The sequence below is a fragment of the Oreochromis niloticus genome, linkage group LG11 (assembly GCF_001858045.2).
Source record: "Oreochromis niloticus isolate F11D_XX linkage group LG11, O_niloticus_UMD_NMBU, whole genome shotgun sequence".
Classification (NCBI taxonomy): Eukaryota; Metazoa; Chordata; class Actinopteri; order Cichliformes; family Cichlidae; genus Oreochromis; species Oreochromis niloticus.
Genome location: NC_031976.2, coordinates 11,646,868 through 11,666,187, shown reverse-complemented (window position 1 = coordinate 11,666,187; position 19,320 = coordinate 11,646,868). Strand labels below are relative to the sequence as shown.

General features: G+C 37.7%; 1 protein-coding gene across 6 annotated transcripts in view; it reads left to right on the top strand.

The window, feature by feature from the left end:
- Nucleotides 1-2,685: 2,685 nt before the first annotated feature.
- The window catches only part of ulk4 (unc-51 like kinase 4), a 75,205-nt gene continuing 58,570 nt past the window's right edge, over nt 2,686-19,320 (top strand). For 3 of the 6 annotated variants that reach the window (XM_025911795.1, XM_025911796.1, XM_025911792.1), the window contains exons 1-17: nt 3,031-3,052; nt 3,363-3,503; nt 3,860-3,959; nt 4,254-4,393; nt 4,487-4,649; nt 5,025-5,126; nt 5,222-5,305; nt 5,476-5,551; nt 6,801-6,944; nt 7,677-7,870; nt 8,265-8,334; nt 8,569-8,740; nt 8,970-9,030; nt 9,141-9,325; nt 10,137-10,183; nt 10,594-10,672; nt 16,489-16,596. In XM_025911795.1, coding sequence (XP_025767580.1) covers nt 3,366-3,503; nt 3,860-3,959; nt 4,254-4,393; nt 4,487-4,649; nt 5,025-5,126; nt 5,222-5,305; nt 5,476-5,551; nt 6,801-6,944; nt 7,677-7,870; nt 8,265-8,334; nt 8,569-8,740; nt 8,970-9,030; nt 9,141-9,325; nt 10,137-10,183; nt 10,594-10,672; nt 16,489-16,596 — 1,863 coding nt within the window. In that variant the 5' untranslated portion in view covers nt 3,031-3,052; nt 3,363-3,365. Of the gene's footprint in view, nt 2,791-3,030; nt 3,053-3,146; nt 3,168-3,362; nt 3,504-3,859; nt 3,960-4,253; nt 4,394-4,486; nt 4,650-5,024; nt 5,127-5,221; nt 5,306-5,475; nt 5,552-6,800; nt 6,945-7,676; nt 7,871-8,264; nt 8,335-8,568; nt 8,741-8,969; nt 9,031-9,140; nt 9,326-10,136; nt 10,184-10,593; nt 10,673-16,488; nt 16,597-19,320 lie in introns of those variants that run through there. The other 3 variants (XM_025911793.1, XM_019364557.2, XM_025911794.1) reach the window with 3 other exon arrangements.

Sequence of the window (19,320 nt, the reverse complement as noted above, 5' to 3'; positions counted from 1 at the left end):
GATAATAACAGGAAAGATTCCTAGCTTCACTGGAAGTCAGTGAAGGGATACTTCATATGTGTGAACAACTTGGTATAGCAGCCTACTCAAAGATGGTGTATATGATGCAAGAAGCCTCTAGAGAGCATATAAATGGAGCAAGAGTTTAGTGTACTATGGACTGAATTTACAGTACTGTGTTGCTGTGACTTCTCTGGTGGGCTCTTCCCTAACTGGGTGTATTGTCCGAGTCCCCCTTTTTCTGACTGGATTTTAAAGCTCAATTTGATACATTTTCTGGTATTTTGTTCCAAAAAAAACTTTATATCCAGGTTTTATTCAGAGAGGCAATGATCCAACTCTCTAAACTGAGAAATGATAATAATAACCTCATGTCACTTGACATTAAGGGCAAAAGTTGAGGTTGTGGTAATCTGTCAGCCCGCTCGTGAAGACCGAGGGACCCTCGGCTGCTTTTAATGAATGAAGACAGGTTTACTGTGATAAGATTAAATCAACCTAAATCTGACCTTAATCTTATTAAAAGGTGCCCACTCCAAAGCAGCAGCGACAGGCAAGGACTAGAAACAGTGGCAATACATGAGACAGATGGCTCTCATGCAAACACGGCTCCATTATTAGGCTGTCGATCTAGCTCAAGGGATTAGTTCGGTTACAAAAACTGTCACTTAAAACAAAATCGCATAAAGGAAATGCAGTGAAACATCTCACCGCAGGTTAACGCACAGAGGGTTCCCATCCGTTTTTTTTTAGGGTGACAGTTCAGCGGTACCAGTTTGTGGCAACCTGCACCTGCTCCACATGATCGGCAAACTTTCAAACCTGCACACGCAGCACCGTGAAACACTTCTTACCGCTTCTGTGGCGCAAACTTCCCCGAAGAGTCCAAATGATTCCGGTTTCTGTTTTGGGGTGGGGGGCCAACACCAAAGGACACTTTAGCGGCTCCGTCGGACCCTGCTCACACTGTGGCGGTATAAAATGATCCGTGATGCTGCCGGTCACAGTACCAACTCAACACGAGGCCGGAAATAAGAGAAGCAAACCAGCGATGGGTGTAATCTGAATCAAACCCCGTGTCTGTTCACAAAACTTGTGCCGCTTTCTTACTTCCTCGGCAAGAGTGAGCGAATGTGAGGCGCTTGAAACAAAGCTGCTGACCGAGCAGAGCTGAATCCAAGCAGGAAAAAATCACTACATACTTCCGGTCTGTGAGATTTCAAAATAAACTACTTAATGTCAGTATTCGTTGTCAAACCACGAGGCTAACCTCCATTGACGAAATATCAACAACAGCATGCAGTAAATCAGCATAAATTTTATAAATGGCTAGTGCGTCGAAGATAAATGAGATCTAAATGAAAAGATATCAAATCTGAATTGAAATTACATTTATCTGACAAACCATAGATTTATATTACACCGTCTTTCTTCACATTTCAGAGGAAATAAAAAAAAAAACTATAATTAACATAATACAGCGGATAGTGAGAAAGATCATTTACCTAGACAATGTCTGATTTTTTTTCCATTTTCATTTTCAGTGTAGGACTTTTCTTATTTTTTTCTTTATGTTATAGTGTATGGACACATACACATTTTTCATAAATTTAAGTGCATTTGCATAGGAGTTACTATTTCATTCCCAGATGAACAGAATCAACTTTTTGGGATTTACTTACATGGATGATTAAGCATGCATCGAGACAATCTATCTCATTGAGCCAGGAAAGCTGTCATTGTGTATTTACACAGCCGGGTTAAGAAATGTAATGACTGTTGTCTTTACTTAAACTTTGCAATAACAAAAAACTGTAGTAAATGCCTTAAAAGCATCACTGGCTTTTATTTTGTTGAATGAAATATGTTCTCCGGAAATCGTCCCTGGCATCTTTATGTAACCTAACTAGTTGGGAAGTTTTAAATTTATGCAGATTTCCACCGTTCCCTGCTCTTATATGGAGAGAAATTTGCCGCAAAAGAGTGACATTCATGCATCCCTAGCTTATTAAGTTATTCGTGAGCCAGCTTCATTTTTTTTTAATTCATTCTCATTTCCAGACATAGTTTGATTAGAGTGAGGAAACAAAACCGTTTGGTTAGGTTTAGAAAAAGATTTCAGTTTCAACAAAGTCAATCACCTTTTACAAAGCCACAATGGAAAACGTCTCACACATGACCACATTTCACACAGTTTTAACTCCATTCATCAGTGTCACCGCTGCCCTGTGGGCTGACAAACACTGTAAGGCCTTTTGTCTGCCAATATCATTCAATTAATGACGTCATTCTACACTCTCACATGGATCGTGTGTTTGTCCGCATTTAGACCCTGAAGACCGGAGTATGACTAGAGTTAGAGCCTACCTACGGAATATTCAGAAATACTCCGAAAATTATTTTTTATAACACAAATTTAAAACTGAGTTTTATAAATTTCTCTGTTATAGTTTACTATAAAAAGCCATTACAGTCACTTTAATTTGGATTCCAAGCGCCCGCTGTCTGTTGTGTTCACTCTAGTATCCTAGCAACGTGGGAATATACCATTTGAAGGTGGATCAGGTTAAAACTAATACAGCGTTTTCCACAAAATCACAGTTTTGCTTACATCTTAGTTAAACCGAAACATCTTATGAAATAGAATTACTTATCTGTATGGACATATAATGTCTATGACGAGTAGTTACAGCCTTCATTTCATGCCAACATTTCAGTCCCCCCCACTCTTCCATTTGGAACAATGCGACCCATCACTCTTCCGCTCACAAACAGCGGGTCGTTGAAGAGGTAGGCTTGAAGCTACTTTAATGTGAAGTGTAAAAAAAATAACAAGCTCAGCATTAATTGCAAATGTTTTTCTGAGCCTGTGTACAGGCGTGTGCAGGTCTCTTATAATTACTTTCACTTCAAGTGTTAACTTTTTTTGTTCAAAGAGTGCAAACTACTTGAGCTCCTGAACGTACGAGAGACCATGAAGCCCCCGAGGTCAACCGTTATGTCAAAGTTTACGTTAATGCTGCATAACATATATGTTTTTTCACACATAAAGGTTAAGCATAAAATACACACTTTCTTGTCTTTCTGGGTGAATGTTAAGAGTTCGTTATAAAGGTGGCTCACTCTAATGAAGCTGCTGTCGTAAAACAGGTGTTCCGCTATTAAAGGTAATCAGGCGGATGGTTTTACAGGTGTGGCTCTCCAACAAATATAGTACCCCACCTTTAATTACATATATGTATTTGGATGTTGTTAAAACAAATTTATGACAGGATTTCCAAGATCCCATTTATCAAAAAGTGTCAAATGTGCCAGAGCAGATAATATTCCATACGTACATACCTTTTTTTTTCTGTCCACAGCAAATGGAAAACTTCATTCTGTACGAGGAGCTTGGGGCAGGCTGCAACTCAGTTGTCTATAAAGGAAGAAGGAAGGGCAATCTCAACTATGTTGCCATCAAATGCACTGACAAGACCAAGAGACCTGAGATTACTAACCATGTAGGACAATGTTTGAACTTAGTAGTACATCTGCTAGTTGTATTAGTTTTATATACCAATAACAGAGTTGTTTTTAATAGCCCAAAGAAGGTTGTGATTAGTATTGATATATCTAACTGTCAATCTATTTTCTGCCTGTTATGCATGTCTTAGTCGCAGGGCCAGCAATCTAAGTAGGGATGATCTCCCTTTCTAAAGCCATTGCTCACAGTACACAGCATATATACAGTGTGCTTTTCATATCGAATAAGATCATGTGAATGATTAGTGCATGATGTTTTTAGGTGGAATTTGCCATTGAGCTTTGCCGTAAAAAACCTGCTTTAAAGTGTTCTGATGATTCACTCTTGTATTAGGTACGCCTCACCCAGGATCTGGATCATCCAAATATAGCAAACTTCTACGAGTGGTATGAGACAAGTAACCACCTGTGGTTGGTGGTGGAGCTTTGTACAGGTCAGTCATTATTCCTGGCAGTTCTTATAAACAGTACCCAATATCAAAGATATTTGATGAGAACCACAACTTATAGCAGTTTACGGCTTAAATTACTTTAACATTTTAAGTTTTTAATAATAAATGCCCTTTCAGAATGCGCTTTTCCCCATTACTCATATATATTCAGTGTTGGTATAGTCTGTAACCACATGTGCTTTTTTTTTTAAGCAATGCAAGGTGTGTCATTCTTTCTTCTTTCTGTGTTTACCTCATGTGCCAAACTTGCATACAAACACGTGCTGTAAATTTCAGGGGGTTCCCTGGAGTCTGTAATTGCCCTTGATGGAAGCCTGTCACAAGATGGGGTACGAAGGTTTGGATGGCACTTAGTCAAAGGACTGAAACATATCCATGAGTTAGGAATCATTTTCTCTGACCTGACTCCTGCTAAGGTTTGTACTTGCATTCATCTCTATGTAAGTGTATAACAGCAATGCTACTATCATATATGAATGTTGTAATATTTCTCTTTCTGTTGCTCATAGATCCTACTTGATGGCAGCGGCATTCTGAAGTTTGGTAGCTTCTGTCTGTCTAAGGCAGAGGGAGAGACTCTGCAGGATTTCCTTACCTTGTTCTCTGCATCTGAGGAGATAGAGGAAGGAGACAGCAATCAGAACACGGACAACTTAAAGAAAAGATTACAAGGTTAGTAATCATGCTGTTTCTGTTTGCTATCATTTGTTGACTGTATAAAACCAGCTGATTAGAGATAAGAGAGGCTCTAAAGATATACAGCTGTTAGTAGCTGCTGTCAATCAGATGGAAATGTAAGCCAGGACTTCATGTTGCATCCAGTGCTCTGGGTGTGCAACTTTAGGAGAGGTATTTCACTTAAGGCAATGACAAAAAAAAGTTTTGTGTGGGGATATGTTGTTTTGAAATCTTGGTGATATTAAAAAAATAGCAGCATAAAATCTTTAAAAAAATATTATAATTTGTTAAGACTATACTATATTGTATACTTTATTTTTATCTGTTTTTTAAACTACTCTGTGTGCATCTATGTGTGTATATTTTCAGGTTCTACAGCTTACAGTGCTCCAGAGGTTTTGGAAGGATCAGAAACTAATATGAATTCTGATCTCTGGTCTCTTGGTTGTATATTATACTACATGTACACCGGTACTGATATGCAAACAGACTCAAACTAAAGAAAATACTAATTCTGGCCTGTAGTATGTTATAAAGTACTATTCTATATTGCTTTTGTTTCGTAGGTAAACCCCCCTTCTGCTCTGACAACTACACTGAATTGAGAGAGATGATCTTGAATGAGGAACCACCACCTCCCAGGCAGACAGGTGACAAACACTTTCTCGCACACCAACATCATTATATACAGACACAGACTCACACACAAAGATCTCAAATTTCATATAGTGTTTGATATTTAGAAATAAATAGTTTTAACAGATAATTGTTGATTTTATTCTTCTTGTTGTTTCTTTGATTAATTGTCTTCTTTGTACAGTGGTTTCTGCAGGTCCTCCCTGCCAGGATTTCCAGAGTCTTCTGAAAGGGTTGCTCAACAAAAACCCTGAGAGGAGGTTAAGCTCATACACACACAATGAACACTTACAATTCTGATACAGTTGCTATAGTTTCATCATCTGGATGCTCAGATGCTTGTATAAATCGATGCACATGTTCAGCAGAATTGCTCAGGCAGTGGGATTTAATAAATGAATGATCAGTATGAATGAATGAATGCTCAGTGTGCTGAAAACAAAAAATCCCCACACCACTACACCACCTGTCTGAACTGACACAAAGCAGTCTGGGTTCATGGATTCATGCTAGTTATGCCACAGTCTGACCTTGCCATCTGTGTGCCTTAGCAGAAATTAAAATTCATTATTCATAATCATTAATTTTTCCTTTATTGGATTGTCCAGTTTTTGTGAGTCTGTTCCCATTGCTGCTTCAAATTTCTGTTCTTGGCTGACAGGAGAGAACACACATGGTCCTGTTTTGTTGTAGCCCATCTGCCTGGAAGTTGTAAATGTTTTGGATGCTCTTCTGCTCACCCCAGAGTGGTTATCAGAGCTCTTTTCGGCTTTAATGTCAGGTCAGCACACTCTGGCCATTCTCCCGAGACTTTTGTCATTATCAAGGTATTTCTCACGGAGTATTTTTGTTTCTCACTCCAGTTCGACAGAGCTGTGCAGACTGCAGTGAGATAAGTAATTATAGAAATACCCAAACGAACTTGTGTGGCATCAACAGCCATGCCAGAATCATGGTTGGAAATGCGGCCTGATCATATTTTTCCCAGTTCTAATGACATTAGCTGAAGCTTCTGAGTGCTTGCATGATGGATGTTCTGTTATTTAACTGTCCTTTTATTTTGCAAATACATTGCGAGAAGGTATCCCTTTCTAAATTACAAGAAAAAATAAACTTGCAGGCCTGTGTAATGGAGCCAAGTCTAACTTGTAGTTTAGTGTAGTTTGATTTTCTACAAAATTACCAAGAAATTACACAGTACTTAAAAATACTTATGCAGTATTTAAAAATACAGTATAATACATACAGTATAATACCCAGAATTTAGGCACTACTTAAAATTATTTATACATGCTTAAATTTACCTACAGTTTAATTATGTCTTTTTTATAAAAACCTGACTTATTAATCCCCTTATTCTAGGGAGCCTACTTGTAGGTAAATGTAACTACAATGTAATTTCAAATAAAGTAATTAAAGTTCCATTTAATTACAGGGGAGTTGCTGTAGTTGTGGGCCGTATTGTAAAGTGTTACTCATAATGCATTTCATTTTTCGATGTATCTTTAGGATGAACTGGCCACAGCTGCTTGCTCACCCTTTCTGGACACAAATAATAAAGGAGGAAGAGGATGCAGAAGAAGGTGAAGAGAAGAATGAAGAAAATGAAGAGGAAGAAAGTGTCTGCAAGGAGGTTGTTTCTTGTAGTTTGAGGTAGGTTATGTTTTTTCCTTTTTTTAATGTGTTTTGATTTTAAAAGTCCAACATATTTACCAGCATTTCTTTTCCTTGTTATTTTTGGCTGTCAGTGGGGATGTGAATCATGTTTGACAAAGGTTGATATCAGAGAATTTAGCTAAAAAAAGAAACAGCTTGCAGAAAGGGTTCTGTATCGCCATTTTCACTCATGTGCTTCAGCATAGGCCTTTTCTTGGCATTATCCGATGGAGCTACATACAAGAAAACCGATGGATTAAGTTGAATTGATCTTTAAATTTTCTTTTTCTGCCTGCAATATCTGACTGGATCCATTCAAGAATAGTGCAGATAATAGTTGGGTGCATTCATGAGTAGACTTCATGTGTCCTGCTTTCTGCATGCAGCACTTTCACTTACACCAACTGACCGAGTAGATCCAGTAGTAAGAACCCATCTGAAAGGAAATACTTCCTTTTTCTCTGCTACACATTAGAAAGGGTAACTTCAGCCAGTGCTCAGACCTGAAAAAGAAAGAAAATGAACATGAAATCTTTTCATGTTAATTTTCTACACACAAAGTAGTGAGAACTTTGTGTGTAGTTCTCACTACCTCCACAGACACACAAACACATCTGACCTTTTCCATCCGTGGCAAGCAGAGAGCCTTACCAACAACCACTTAGCCCTCAGACTCCTAGCTTATGGGATGTCTGAGAAACTAATATCATCTCTTACAACAACCGACAGGCCATGTGACAGAAGGACTGACAGTCAAAATTCTGTCAAACACACATCCTCTGGAGCCCTGAGCCAAAGCCTGACCCTGAATAGTGAAGTGTTAAGGGAGAGAAGAAGAGAAGGAGAACCTGAAGATGATCCTAAGTTAACTGGGAGTCAGCAGATGTGCCGCACACTGCAGTCCAATAAGTCATTCACACTAGGTAACAGATTCATCAAAGTCTGTGTGGTTTAGATTAAGCAACAAAGTTTAATACTTAGCCACAGTAAGCTACTTAACTTTTAATTTTAATTTGTACTTTAACACTAGTCATTTTTGTATATATGAACATTGTATGTGTGATAGATTCTGTTTTTTACAGTATTTAGCTTCAAACCATTAATTAATCATTAATCTGGTTTTATATTCCACTGTTTTGCTTTACCATTTTTTGTACTAGAGTTTGTTTGTGTTTGGTTTTGGTGTGTTTTAGGTCTACATTATACTAGTAGTTTCTATTGTGCAGATCTGATTTCTGCTTATTATGATGTAAGGTTCATCTTTCACCATACCACAGATTTATGTGTCTTTAAGTACACACGTGCTTACTTCTCCAGATAATGTTTCAGACCTGAAGCCAAAGAGTGGTTTGGATGAGGACAGCACTGAGGCCATTTTTTTGCTCAGGTATTCTGTTCTCACTCTTTCCTAGTTTCCCTTGCAGAGTTTTGTTCCTGTTTTCAGTGCACAAGTTTACAGGTAAATTATTCCAGAGGAAGAATGTGAATCTCGTGTCTCAAAAGTGATATGTAAGCTTTCGACTTAGTCTTATGGTAGGCACACACCTAGAATGAGTGGTACTCAGACATCTATAGTAAACCATACATTGCTCTCCATACTCTTCTCTTCCTGTTCTTGTAGCTCCCGTGCCAACTCAGTCAGAAACTGCAGTTCATCTGACTGTCCAAATCAGAACATTGCACCTCAGGTTACTCTCACTACCAGTAACTGTACTGACACTACATGCTGTGTGAAGGATCTTCTCCACACTGAATTTGATCTCACTGTCACCCCAGTCATTGACAACCCCAAGGTAAAGGCATGTAATTATATGATATGCTGGCTGTTTCATATTTCTTTTTTTAATTCATTAAAATACATCTATCGGACCTCTGTTAGTCTTCTTTAAGTCTTCTTAGCGGGAAACTTTCATGCTCCTTCTTACATTACATAAGAATAAGAAATTTATTAACAAACCTTTACTAGCAATGTAGAAAAAACAGCTACAATTGACTATTTTGAGCTCTCTTTATATTTAACAGATTTTGAAGAACACTCCTGTGCGATATGATCCTAAAACCCTATGTGTACCTGCATATTCGGGTATGTTTTTTGAGCTGGCACAAAGTCAGTTTAGTGTCCTGAAAAAAAGCAAAAAAGTATCTCAGTGTATTGTCCCTGTTTTATCTGGAATCCTCTCTATTTTCCTGCAGGTGAGAAGCTACAGTCTCTGAGTGATGAAGAGTGGACTGTCTTTCTATCACAGCTTTGTTCATCCATTGAAGAACAGAGCCACTCCACTTCCACAGCCACTCGATCCAAACTCAACCTCCTGTGCTACCTCTGCTGTGTGGTTGGACATACAGTTATCGCTAACAGGCTGATTAACTCAAGACTGGTAGGAAAACATATATTTGTTTTAGACTCCTGTTGAAATATGATCTGCCGGCTGGGTTTCGTGAGAACAGTTGCATAACTGTGCAGTTTAATAGAATATATTTAATATCTCAACCCTACATGACAGCAAGGGATCCTTAGTGTTAGCCGAGGAAGATTATAGTTGGAAATCTTTCCACTGGCATGTCTGTACAATTGAATATTTATAATGAGCTATTGTTTTCCAGTTTGTTCATTTTCTACTGACCTTGTGCTGTCTTTTTTTGTCTGTTTGTTTGCCCTGTCAACAGAGAACTTCAGTAAGAGGATGTAGGTGTGTGGGTCATGCTTTTGCTCCCAGCTAGTCATTAGTCAAGTGGGAGTCATTAGTACCGCACAAGGATGCAGTTTCATAGAATTATTCAGGGCTCAAAAAAAGACACCTCTTTCAATCTGATTTTGGGCACAGAGTACCTGAAAAAAAAACTTTAAGATTAAGATTAACAAAAGCACAGGAAAATTATATTTAGAATGTTTTTTATTTATGGTATTATTACTGATATAACCATACTTTTTATATCTGTGATTAAATAAAGTAATGATAATTGTTTTTTATACTGCTCATCTTTTCCACTCAACAATTAGAATTTGAAAAAAAGTTAGATTTCTTTTTACTAAAACACCGAACACACTCATTAACAATCCTTTTAGAAGTCACAATGAGCTTAGATTCCATGCTTTGTTGCAATATATCATCATTTTCTACATATTTACATTGTTTGCTATCCTTTTCCTTCTTCCTGTTGCCCTAATTTCCTCAATCCTTCATTCAGCTTCTAGTTTTGGTCCACCTGTTGAGACAAGCTCCTAACTGGGACATGTAAGTACACAATGTGTGTTTGCTCTATAAACAGGGACACTGTAGCATTGCTTTTTTAAAGTGCCAAATTCTCATGTGTCAAAACATTATGATTTAAGAAAAGCCACTGAATAATTAGAAGAAGCACGATTCTACATCCTCTCCCAATTACTTTTTTTAAAACATTGTTTTATGAACTGCATTTCCTATGATTATATCTAGAGTGGTTAAGCATGCTGTAAGAAATTTGATGTTTATACATTTTCTTTGCTGTGTGTTGTGTTTTTCTTCTAAGGATGCTGGAAAACTTAAATACCATGACCAGTTTTATAAAATCAGTAACTGAAAATGTTTTTAGAAAATCCCGAGTTAAAATCCAAGCTGAAAATTGACAATAAACATAATAAATAAAAATGAAAAATGCTTTGCAGACGGAGCAAGGTTCTCAGAGTGATGGGACTACTAGCTCTGCACTGTCGTGACCTTGGAGTGGACAGTCCTGTTTCTGAGGTCAGGAACACACACACATATTAAATAGACTTACACTTATTTCCTTTTGATTTTTAAAATTTCTATCTATTTGTTTATTTAGGGAGAGCAGCTACTGCTCATTTGCTCATGTTTTTTTAACCTTAACCTAACACAATCTTAATAAAATGTTCAAGTCTAAAATTTATACTAGGGCTCCTAGCTAATTGTCACAGTAGTGTAGGTGTGCCAACACAGATTTAAAACCCCAAAACATTATCAATGCAATTATAGATATTTTATTTATGGAATTTTATTTATTTATTATTTATTAGAAATAAAAGTGTAACATATATATGTTCAATAGTACAAATATAGAAAGAGCAAAACAGTCATTATATTTCAGACAAGTTATTTAATGCGGTAAGTAACCAAAAAATTGGGAAGTCTGTTTTCCTTCAAAACGTTTCATGATCCTCAGACCTGCAGTACAAAATTACACCACGATGTGGCAGTAAATACCAGGAGGAGCACATTTATTGATATAAAATTTTAAATTTATCTACGACAAAATACATAAAGGTTGATTTAGCATGTCTTGCTTAATTTTAGTCTGCATGTGGAGATAATTAGTACTTTTGTTTAGAGGCATGCCAACAATAATCAAAGCTTTAACCGAGGAAGGAGGAAAAAAACTGTCCTGAAACAAGATGCAGAGAGAAACACTTTATAGTACCAGTATGTACCAGCTGGTGGCGTTAAAAAGCTACAAGACAACCATAGCCTGTGTACAGTAAATAGGAACTTTAGAGATATCTTGCGCTCTCTCGCTTCTGCTCGCTCTCTCTCTCTCTCTCTCTCCCTCTCACTTTTGCTCTCATCGGTTCAGTTAAATTCAGAGTGGCTATACTGGCACGGTGCTTCTAAAAAAAAAAATATTGCCAAAGTAATCTGAGTGTACACAATAATAGTGGTATAAATATTTATACAATTTATTTAATCAAGTATAAAGATTGATATATAACTGTTGTATCAGTCTATGATATATCATTTTCGTGTGTCTGTGTTTGTGTCTGGATGCATCCATGTAATGTGTGTGTTTTGGTCATTCAGTGACCCTTGGGTGTGCCTCGCTCCTTGCCAAAGGAGTGTATATATAATTTAAAGAGTTGAAGTTGTTACTGTAAACGTTGCTGTTTCATTAAACATTAGAAATTGTAGGAGGACGTGTATCTCTGCCCACTCAACTCCACTCTACACAAAGAGTGACCACTAATGTACTTGGTTAAAATTGTTATTGGTGTGCTTCTAACAGTGGAGTAGATATTCTGCCAAATCGTAATTTCTTTTGAAATTGCCCAGCTCTACTTTGACTTTTTTTTCTTTTCTTTCTAATGTTTGAAAATGGTTTCTTGACATAATTTGGGGAACTGATTGGTGCTTGGAAAGCAGTGTTGTTGTGATAATAGCCAGAAAATGTCTGAGAGGGAGCGGTTTGTCTCAGCCCCAGCTCACATAAGGGACTCTTTTCTGGGCTCATCTTTTGGTTTTGGAGGGCTTTGGACTAGAGGGTGTCTGAGGGCTAGATTTGAGGTGATTAATAAATTTGAGTGTTCAATTTTTAATGTGTGTCTGCCTCATTCTGCTCTGCATCCATTTGTGGGTGTTTTTCTGTGTACATGTGCAGTAAAATGCATCTGCAGGACTATACATGTAAACAATTCTGTTGGCTTTTTTTCTCATAATTACTGTGGTGACTCAGTGGAGCCTGTATTATCTTACAGCAAAAATTGGCTGGTTAACACTTTAGCTGAAATTTGGAACTCAAATGAGGAATCAAATTTTCTTTTAATTGCATTTACAGCTTAAGCTTTTCAAGTGTATTTACTGCCACGTTGAAACTCCCTGATGCTGTAATGCTCATACCAAAGCAGACTTCCCTCTAGTCACTAAGAGACTGGAATCAGCACATTGAGTCTAAAAAATAAAGGCTTCATTTTCAGCCATGACAACCACTTTTCATCAAGTTAAAAGGTTTGGTTTGTCAAAGTGTAATGAGCATATATATGTTCAATAGTACAGTGGTTTAGGTGGAAGATTTTAATTTCTCATGGGTCATCCATAAACAACATTTACTGACCTTTTGTTGAGTGTGCCTATGCACAAGCTGACACAGATGCCATGGTACTTACATGGTCAGATTTAGTGCCACAAATGAGAGAAATTAGCCTTATGATAAAATATTGATATTACCAGTGGCCATATTGGCAGGAATTTATTGATTGTCTTGTTTTTGCTTGTTTGTTTTTGTTTTTTTTACCATATTTTGATATGTGATTTGTCAGATAATGTAACTTTAAAGCCTTTGCAGATTTGTCATCACTGTCTAGGGCCCATCATAAGCATTGCAGTTTATCGGTTTCCCTTGTTGAGTCATCTCTCTAAAGAGTCCCCTCTGACCTTTCTATTAACTATGTACAGGGAGAAAGGAGAGACACATCACCAGTGAGACTTACAAAACAAGCAATTTCTGATTTGTAGTTTCATCATATCAGGTATCATTTTTTTGAGTCCTGGACAGTCCTGGCAGATTCTTGGAGTTTAAAAAATGGCTTCATCAAAGTCGTATCTACTGGGGGCAATATAAATGGCACAGAGATCTAGCTATGTGCTATTTGTCAGTGATGCCCAGGGCTTATTCTTATTTACCATGGTTTACTGTCGACATCTTACGGCAGAGATCTGTTTCATACCACACCAGTTGTCTTCTGGCTCTTCGCTGCTACTGAGTCATCACAGCAATTTACAAAATGGCCGACTTTGGCATAGAAGTTTCTCTTTAGTAATTTGCTAAAAAACATTGATGAGTGGAAAAAAATCAGCTACTAATGACAAGGATAACAAAAAGCATTATACAAATAATTAAAATAAAGCGGTTTATGTGCATCTTTGTGTCTGTAGTTGTGTGTCCATCTATAGATGTAGCAGAGGTGTTTTGTGTGTTTCTGCAAGTGTGCTTTTTTTCTAAACCATGTTTATGCGGAGACTCAGCAGGGGTCTGCTTTATGTCATTTTGTGTGTGTGTGTGTGTGGGGGGGGGGGTTGCTTGTTTGTTTGTTTTTTTTTCCTTCTTTTGGTGCATCTGTGTTTGTGTTTGTCCTTATGTTATAGTGATGCTAACAGATGACCAATAAAAGAGTATATTTCTCTTGTGTGTGTGTGTGTGTGTGTGTGTGTGTGTGTGTGTGTGTGTGTGTTGTCTCAGCAGGGGTCCTCTCACTGATATTCTGCTAATCAGAGTTTTGGGGCTGGGCTTAGTTACCATGGTAGCTGCTATATGCTTTCATTACTCTTCAATAGACACACTCGTCTGTCTCTCTTCCTGTCTCACTCTTCTTTCTTCCTGTGCTGTTTGTTTCTCTTTTGTCTTTCTACAGTGAGTCTGCCATTGACCTTCAGCTGTCAAATAGAATTGTATGAAAAATAAATGTTTTGTTTTAATGTTACTAATGCATGTTTCTTGCTTTCTTAATGTGAGATAGAGAAGCTCAAAATCCACTACATATGATCTTCCCCAGCTTTTCTGGGAGTTTTGCCACAAAAGCTTGAACTGTGAAGGGTGGGGGTTGTGGGAAAGCAATGAATTTTAAAAGCTCACAGCAGTCCTTAAGAAGACATATTCAGAGACAAAGACATTTCTGGATTTCTAAATATCCTTTGTAAAAAAGAATAAAAAGGTTTGGACCGGCTGTGTTGTGCAATTATGTTAAGACTGATTTTGATTAAAGTAAAAGCTGAAATCTACAGTGCCGTCTGGATACTCTTATGGGTAAACAAACAATATAAAAGTCTTGTTTCCTAGGGATATTTGGTGAATGTGTTTTTAGATCCTGTGATAATCTGTGCCTGACATTGTTAATATAAGAGATGTGATTCATTAAGTGGAATTTAGCCGTGCAACAAGCTGACAACCTATCCAGGGTGTGCCCCCGCCTTTCACGCTATGACTGGGATTGAAATCCTGGTGTACTGATTGATAAGTCAGTCTCCTCTGTCACCGCTGTATGGGCTTGTATTGCCTATTACTTCTTGTTGAGTCTTCAGTCTTCTATAAGGCTAATAGTCCACTGCAGTAACTGGTCATTGCACTGTTTATTCTGTGTGTGTCTGCGTGTGTCTGCGTTGTTGTTTATGTGTGTTAATCAAGTGCATGGGTTTGTATTTCCTTGTGTGCATTGATGTGCATAGTTTTCACCTGAAGTGCTGATGCTGAGATAAGAAGATCGGAAAATGGCAAAATACAATCACTTGAGTGTAACTGTAGTAAAACTTTTTTTGGGAGAGAACAGGAAAATCTGTCACACCTTCTCACCCTAAAATGGACAGACAGAACAACATAGCTAACAGACAGGATTAGTGAGAGAGCTGTAATAGAAGCACAGCAGGCAAATTTAAAATGGAAGAGAAGGAGAAAAGATGTTCAACAATACAGAAACAATACAAAACTGGGAGAGAATGGAAACAATGGAAAAAATAAAGAAGAAAGCAGGAACAAAAGAGGAGTGAGGCAGAACTTGCATCAGATCACAGAGGGGGGAAAGCTGGCAGTAATGCTAATGTCAGGAAGCAGCCAGCCAGAAAGGCTGTGTTTGCATATAATTAAGTCTGTGTGTGTTTACATCTGAGTTTAATAGGATTTTTTTTTGTATAATGTATATCCCATCCATGCTTCTGTTTTCTTAACTCTATTCATCCAGTTCAGGGGGGCAGAGGGCCCTGAGCATATCCATCCTCTAAGTCATGAAATATACCCTGGACATGTTTCCAGCCTAACACAGGGCTATAGATATACCAAGTATGTCTTATTCCAGCAGCTAATCATCTTGTCCTTACTTAAAAAGTAAACCATATTATTATCTTATAACTCCCTACACAAAGTATTTTGTTACACATTTCTGCTGTTTGTTTGTTTGTTTGTTTTTTACATTACACAACTTTAGTTTATTGCTCAAAGAGTATTTGATGTGGCAGCAGTGTCCCTACTGTAGAAACCAACCTCAGTGCTGTAAACCTGTTGACCTCATCACTCATTTTTTCTGAAAGTCAAGCTTTGACTGCTGGATTTGTTTGAAAAGATCCAACCTGAGCATCACTCTGGGTCCTGCAGCCTTCACTGCAGGCTTTGTGTTAACCTCATAGAAGAAGTGACCATATTACATTTGCGGGTTCTTTCAAAGTACATCAGTGGATAGTTGTTCAGCTTTACTAAAACAAACAGTTAGCATGACATTGTTGCTGTTTTAGTCATCAAATTCTAAATAATATGCATGTCTCCGTTCCTCAAAAGTTGTAGACCAGGTTTTTGTTGACTACAACACTGGCAGCTCCTGGTAGATTTGGACTATAATCCTACACAGTGGGACAGCTTTGCAGGCTTTGAAATTATGATCTCTGTACACAGTGGCCTTAGTGACTTTGACAAAATAAATTTTCCTATTTTTCCTTAAGATTTTTAGTTGATTGCATTCATGAATTAGATATTTGGTTTTAGCTAAGCGTTTTGTTGTTGCTACCTTAACTTAAAAACAATGTTAGAATATAAGAATTTTGAAGTTGAAATTTTTATGTGCTAGCAGAGCATTGCCAAGCTTCTGGTGATGTCTCTGGGTAATACTGATGCCCCTGGCTTGTATTAAAAAATAGAATATGTCCAGCCCAAGGTGAATATATAAATGTACAATGAATTGTAATTTTATTGTGCAGACTGTATCATTTGTTTAATTAATATTTTTGTCATGTGATTGAACTTCAAGTGAAAATAGAAGTACTATTGAAAGTGTTTGTCATGCTCTTTGCAGGCTGTGTCCACACTAACAGACCTCCTGAGGGATAATCTGAGGAACAGTAAAATAAAACGGCTCCTGTTGCCACCACTCGCGGAGTTCCTCTACCTCATCTCCTCTCAGGTACACTTTGACTGTCAGAAGCCAACGTGAAGAGACATTTATAAAGAGATAGATATGTTGCAGTTTATTGAAACATGATTATGTTTCCAAACACGTCTATAGAGGTAGGTCCACATGCAAACTTGCTTTAGGCATGAAAAGGGCACTCATTGCAGGAGGTTGCATAAGGGGCAAGAACATTACTCTTTTTTTTAACACTCATTCTTTGTGAAGTAGATTTTTTCTTGATTAGAAGAGGTACAACAGATGAGGAGCTGTGAATGGAAATGTTATTTGCCATAACATTTTTGTCGAGAAGAAATCAGCAGATTGGGGCAGGTGCATTTCTTACTGTTTGATTTTATTTTATTTTTTTTACCGTTAACCTGCGATTAAAGTCTGTTTTCCATACACCATTGTTAAGACTAATTCATGAAGGTCTTTAATTAGTCTCAGACAAAATCTCTTAATATTGTTGAAGCTTTCTTCTACATACTAGACGAGGCAGTGGCATATTATGTCATTAAATGACCCGAACAATTATGTTAGTACAAGCAGTAAGAAATACAATGAAAGAAATGATTCACTGGCTGCTCACCTTGCTGTTAACTTTAAGTGGCTGGGATTTGACAAGAGGTGGCTGTGAATGCGTAATATCATCTGATTAAGAAAGTTTCTCTTTCGCCAACATTTCAGCAGTGAAATTGATTTTTTCAGTTAACAAGTAAAAATGAACACAGAATTGATGTCACGAGTAAGCCTGTTTGTTATTTCTTCAGTGGTACTGACCAGCTTTAAGTGAAATGAATGAAAGTGCTCTGTCATCAGGTAATGGACTTTAAATCTACACACTAACTGAATTCAGTTGGAATTTAATTGACCCCCAGCCCTGAGAATTAGAGCAGAGGGGGCCTCGTTTGACTTCATTACCAGGGGCACTGCCAATTTATTGCCAGTTAACCTAATTTACCCAGGCAGGTCAATTAAGCATAAGATTTTTATTTACTCAACTGATGGATAACCTTTAAAAATCAATCAGCCCACCTGATTGCACATATTATTCTCCTGAAACCTTAAACAATCTCATTGCTGTGTCGAAGCTCTTAATAAATTGACACTTAAGCTCCTGCAGGTATTGTTTATCCGTCCATTGATGCAAATGTGTTCTAGCTCCCACAGAGATCATCTAACCAGCAATTTAAACGTATACATTTTCATTTAGTCATAGTAAAAAAATGCAACAATGATCTTATATCTACTTAACATCCCTACAACATGGTCTGTAATGTGGTGTCTTTACTGTTACTGAAGTTTTAGTGCACTTAGTCTGGGTAATTACAATTTATTGAAATCATGTTTTAATTGGGCAGCACGGTGGCACGGTGGTTAGCACTGTTGCCGCACAGCAAGAAGGCCCTGAGTTCAATTCCAACATCAGGCCGGGATCTTTCTGTGTGGAGTTTGCATGTTCTCCCCATGTTTGCGTGGGTTCCCTCCGGGTACTCCGGCTTCCTCCCACCGTCCAAAGACATGCAGCTTGTGGGGATAGGTTAATTGGATAATCCAAATTGTCACTAGGTGTGAATGTGCGAATGAATGTGAGTGCGCATGGTTGTTTGTCCCTGTGTGTTGGCCCTGCGACAGACTGGCGACCTGTCCAGGGTGTACCCCGCCTCTCGCCCTATGACAGCTGGGATAGGCTCCAGCGCCCCCCGCAACCCTGAAAAGGATAAGCGGAAGTGAATGGATGGATGGATGGATGTTTTAATTGAGAAACTTATTAACAGTAATGGTGACTGTTGAATATATTTTTACCTCACTAAATGAAATCAAAACAGCATTATTTCCAGACATTCACACATTTAATTTATTTCGCTGCTAGAGAGAAATTAAATACAAGAGAGATATCAACAGCTGTCATATTTGCTTTTAGACCCACTACATGTTATAGATATATATCGCAAACTGCAGGGTTGTCAGAGGATCATTATATAATGTATATTGCCTCAGATCTCTGCAGAAATTTGGAATTTTTCACCCAAAGCCCTTATTAGAGTGTGGGAGGCACATACATTCAGTTTAGTTATTATATATACTACAAAAGTTAATCTAATCTTGGCCTGGTGACATGAAATTGTATTTTTCAATGGTTCTGGCTGTCCTTGATACACCATCAAGACTAAAATGGTCAGTTTCTCAGTTTACAGCATAATTACATAAAATTTTTGGTGGGTATATTCATTCTCTTGAAAAGTCACAAATGTCTTTTTGGTTTCATGATGTTGTATGGATATATCCACAACATTTCTCTGAGTCAACTTCTTTAAAAGGAGTCCTCCATGAAAAGGTGTTTTAACCTTGACTATTTTTCATTCAATGCCAGTTTAAGAATTATATCTCCAAAAACGCAGCCGTTTCTTTATTTTGACTGTTTTTAGAGTCTCATGTTGGACGGGTAAGTTGGTGGTCTGATAGGTTTTCTGCTTAGTGTCAGCTACCTTGCCTTCTGTGTTTTCGAGGCTAGATATACCCTTGAAAAAAACACCACAAAAACCTGTACCCTTATTGGGCTTTATAAGGATGAAATGAAATATTATCAGACTGATTTTAAGTAGTAGGTACAATTGGGTGTTTTTTTGTCTCATGCTATCACCTAACTGTCTTTAACACCTTAATGAATTGTTAAGATCATTTAGCAGCATTAGTGAAAGCAAATGTCTTAATTACAAACAGTTCAGATGAAAA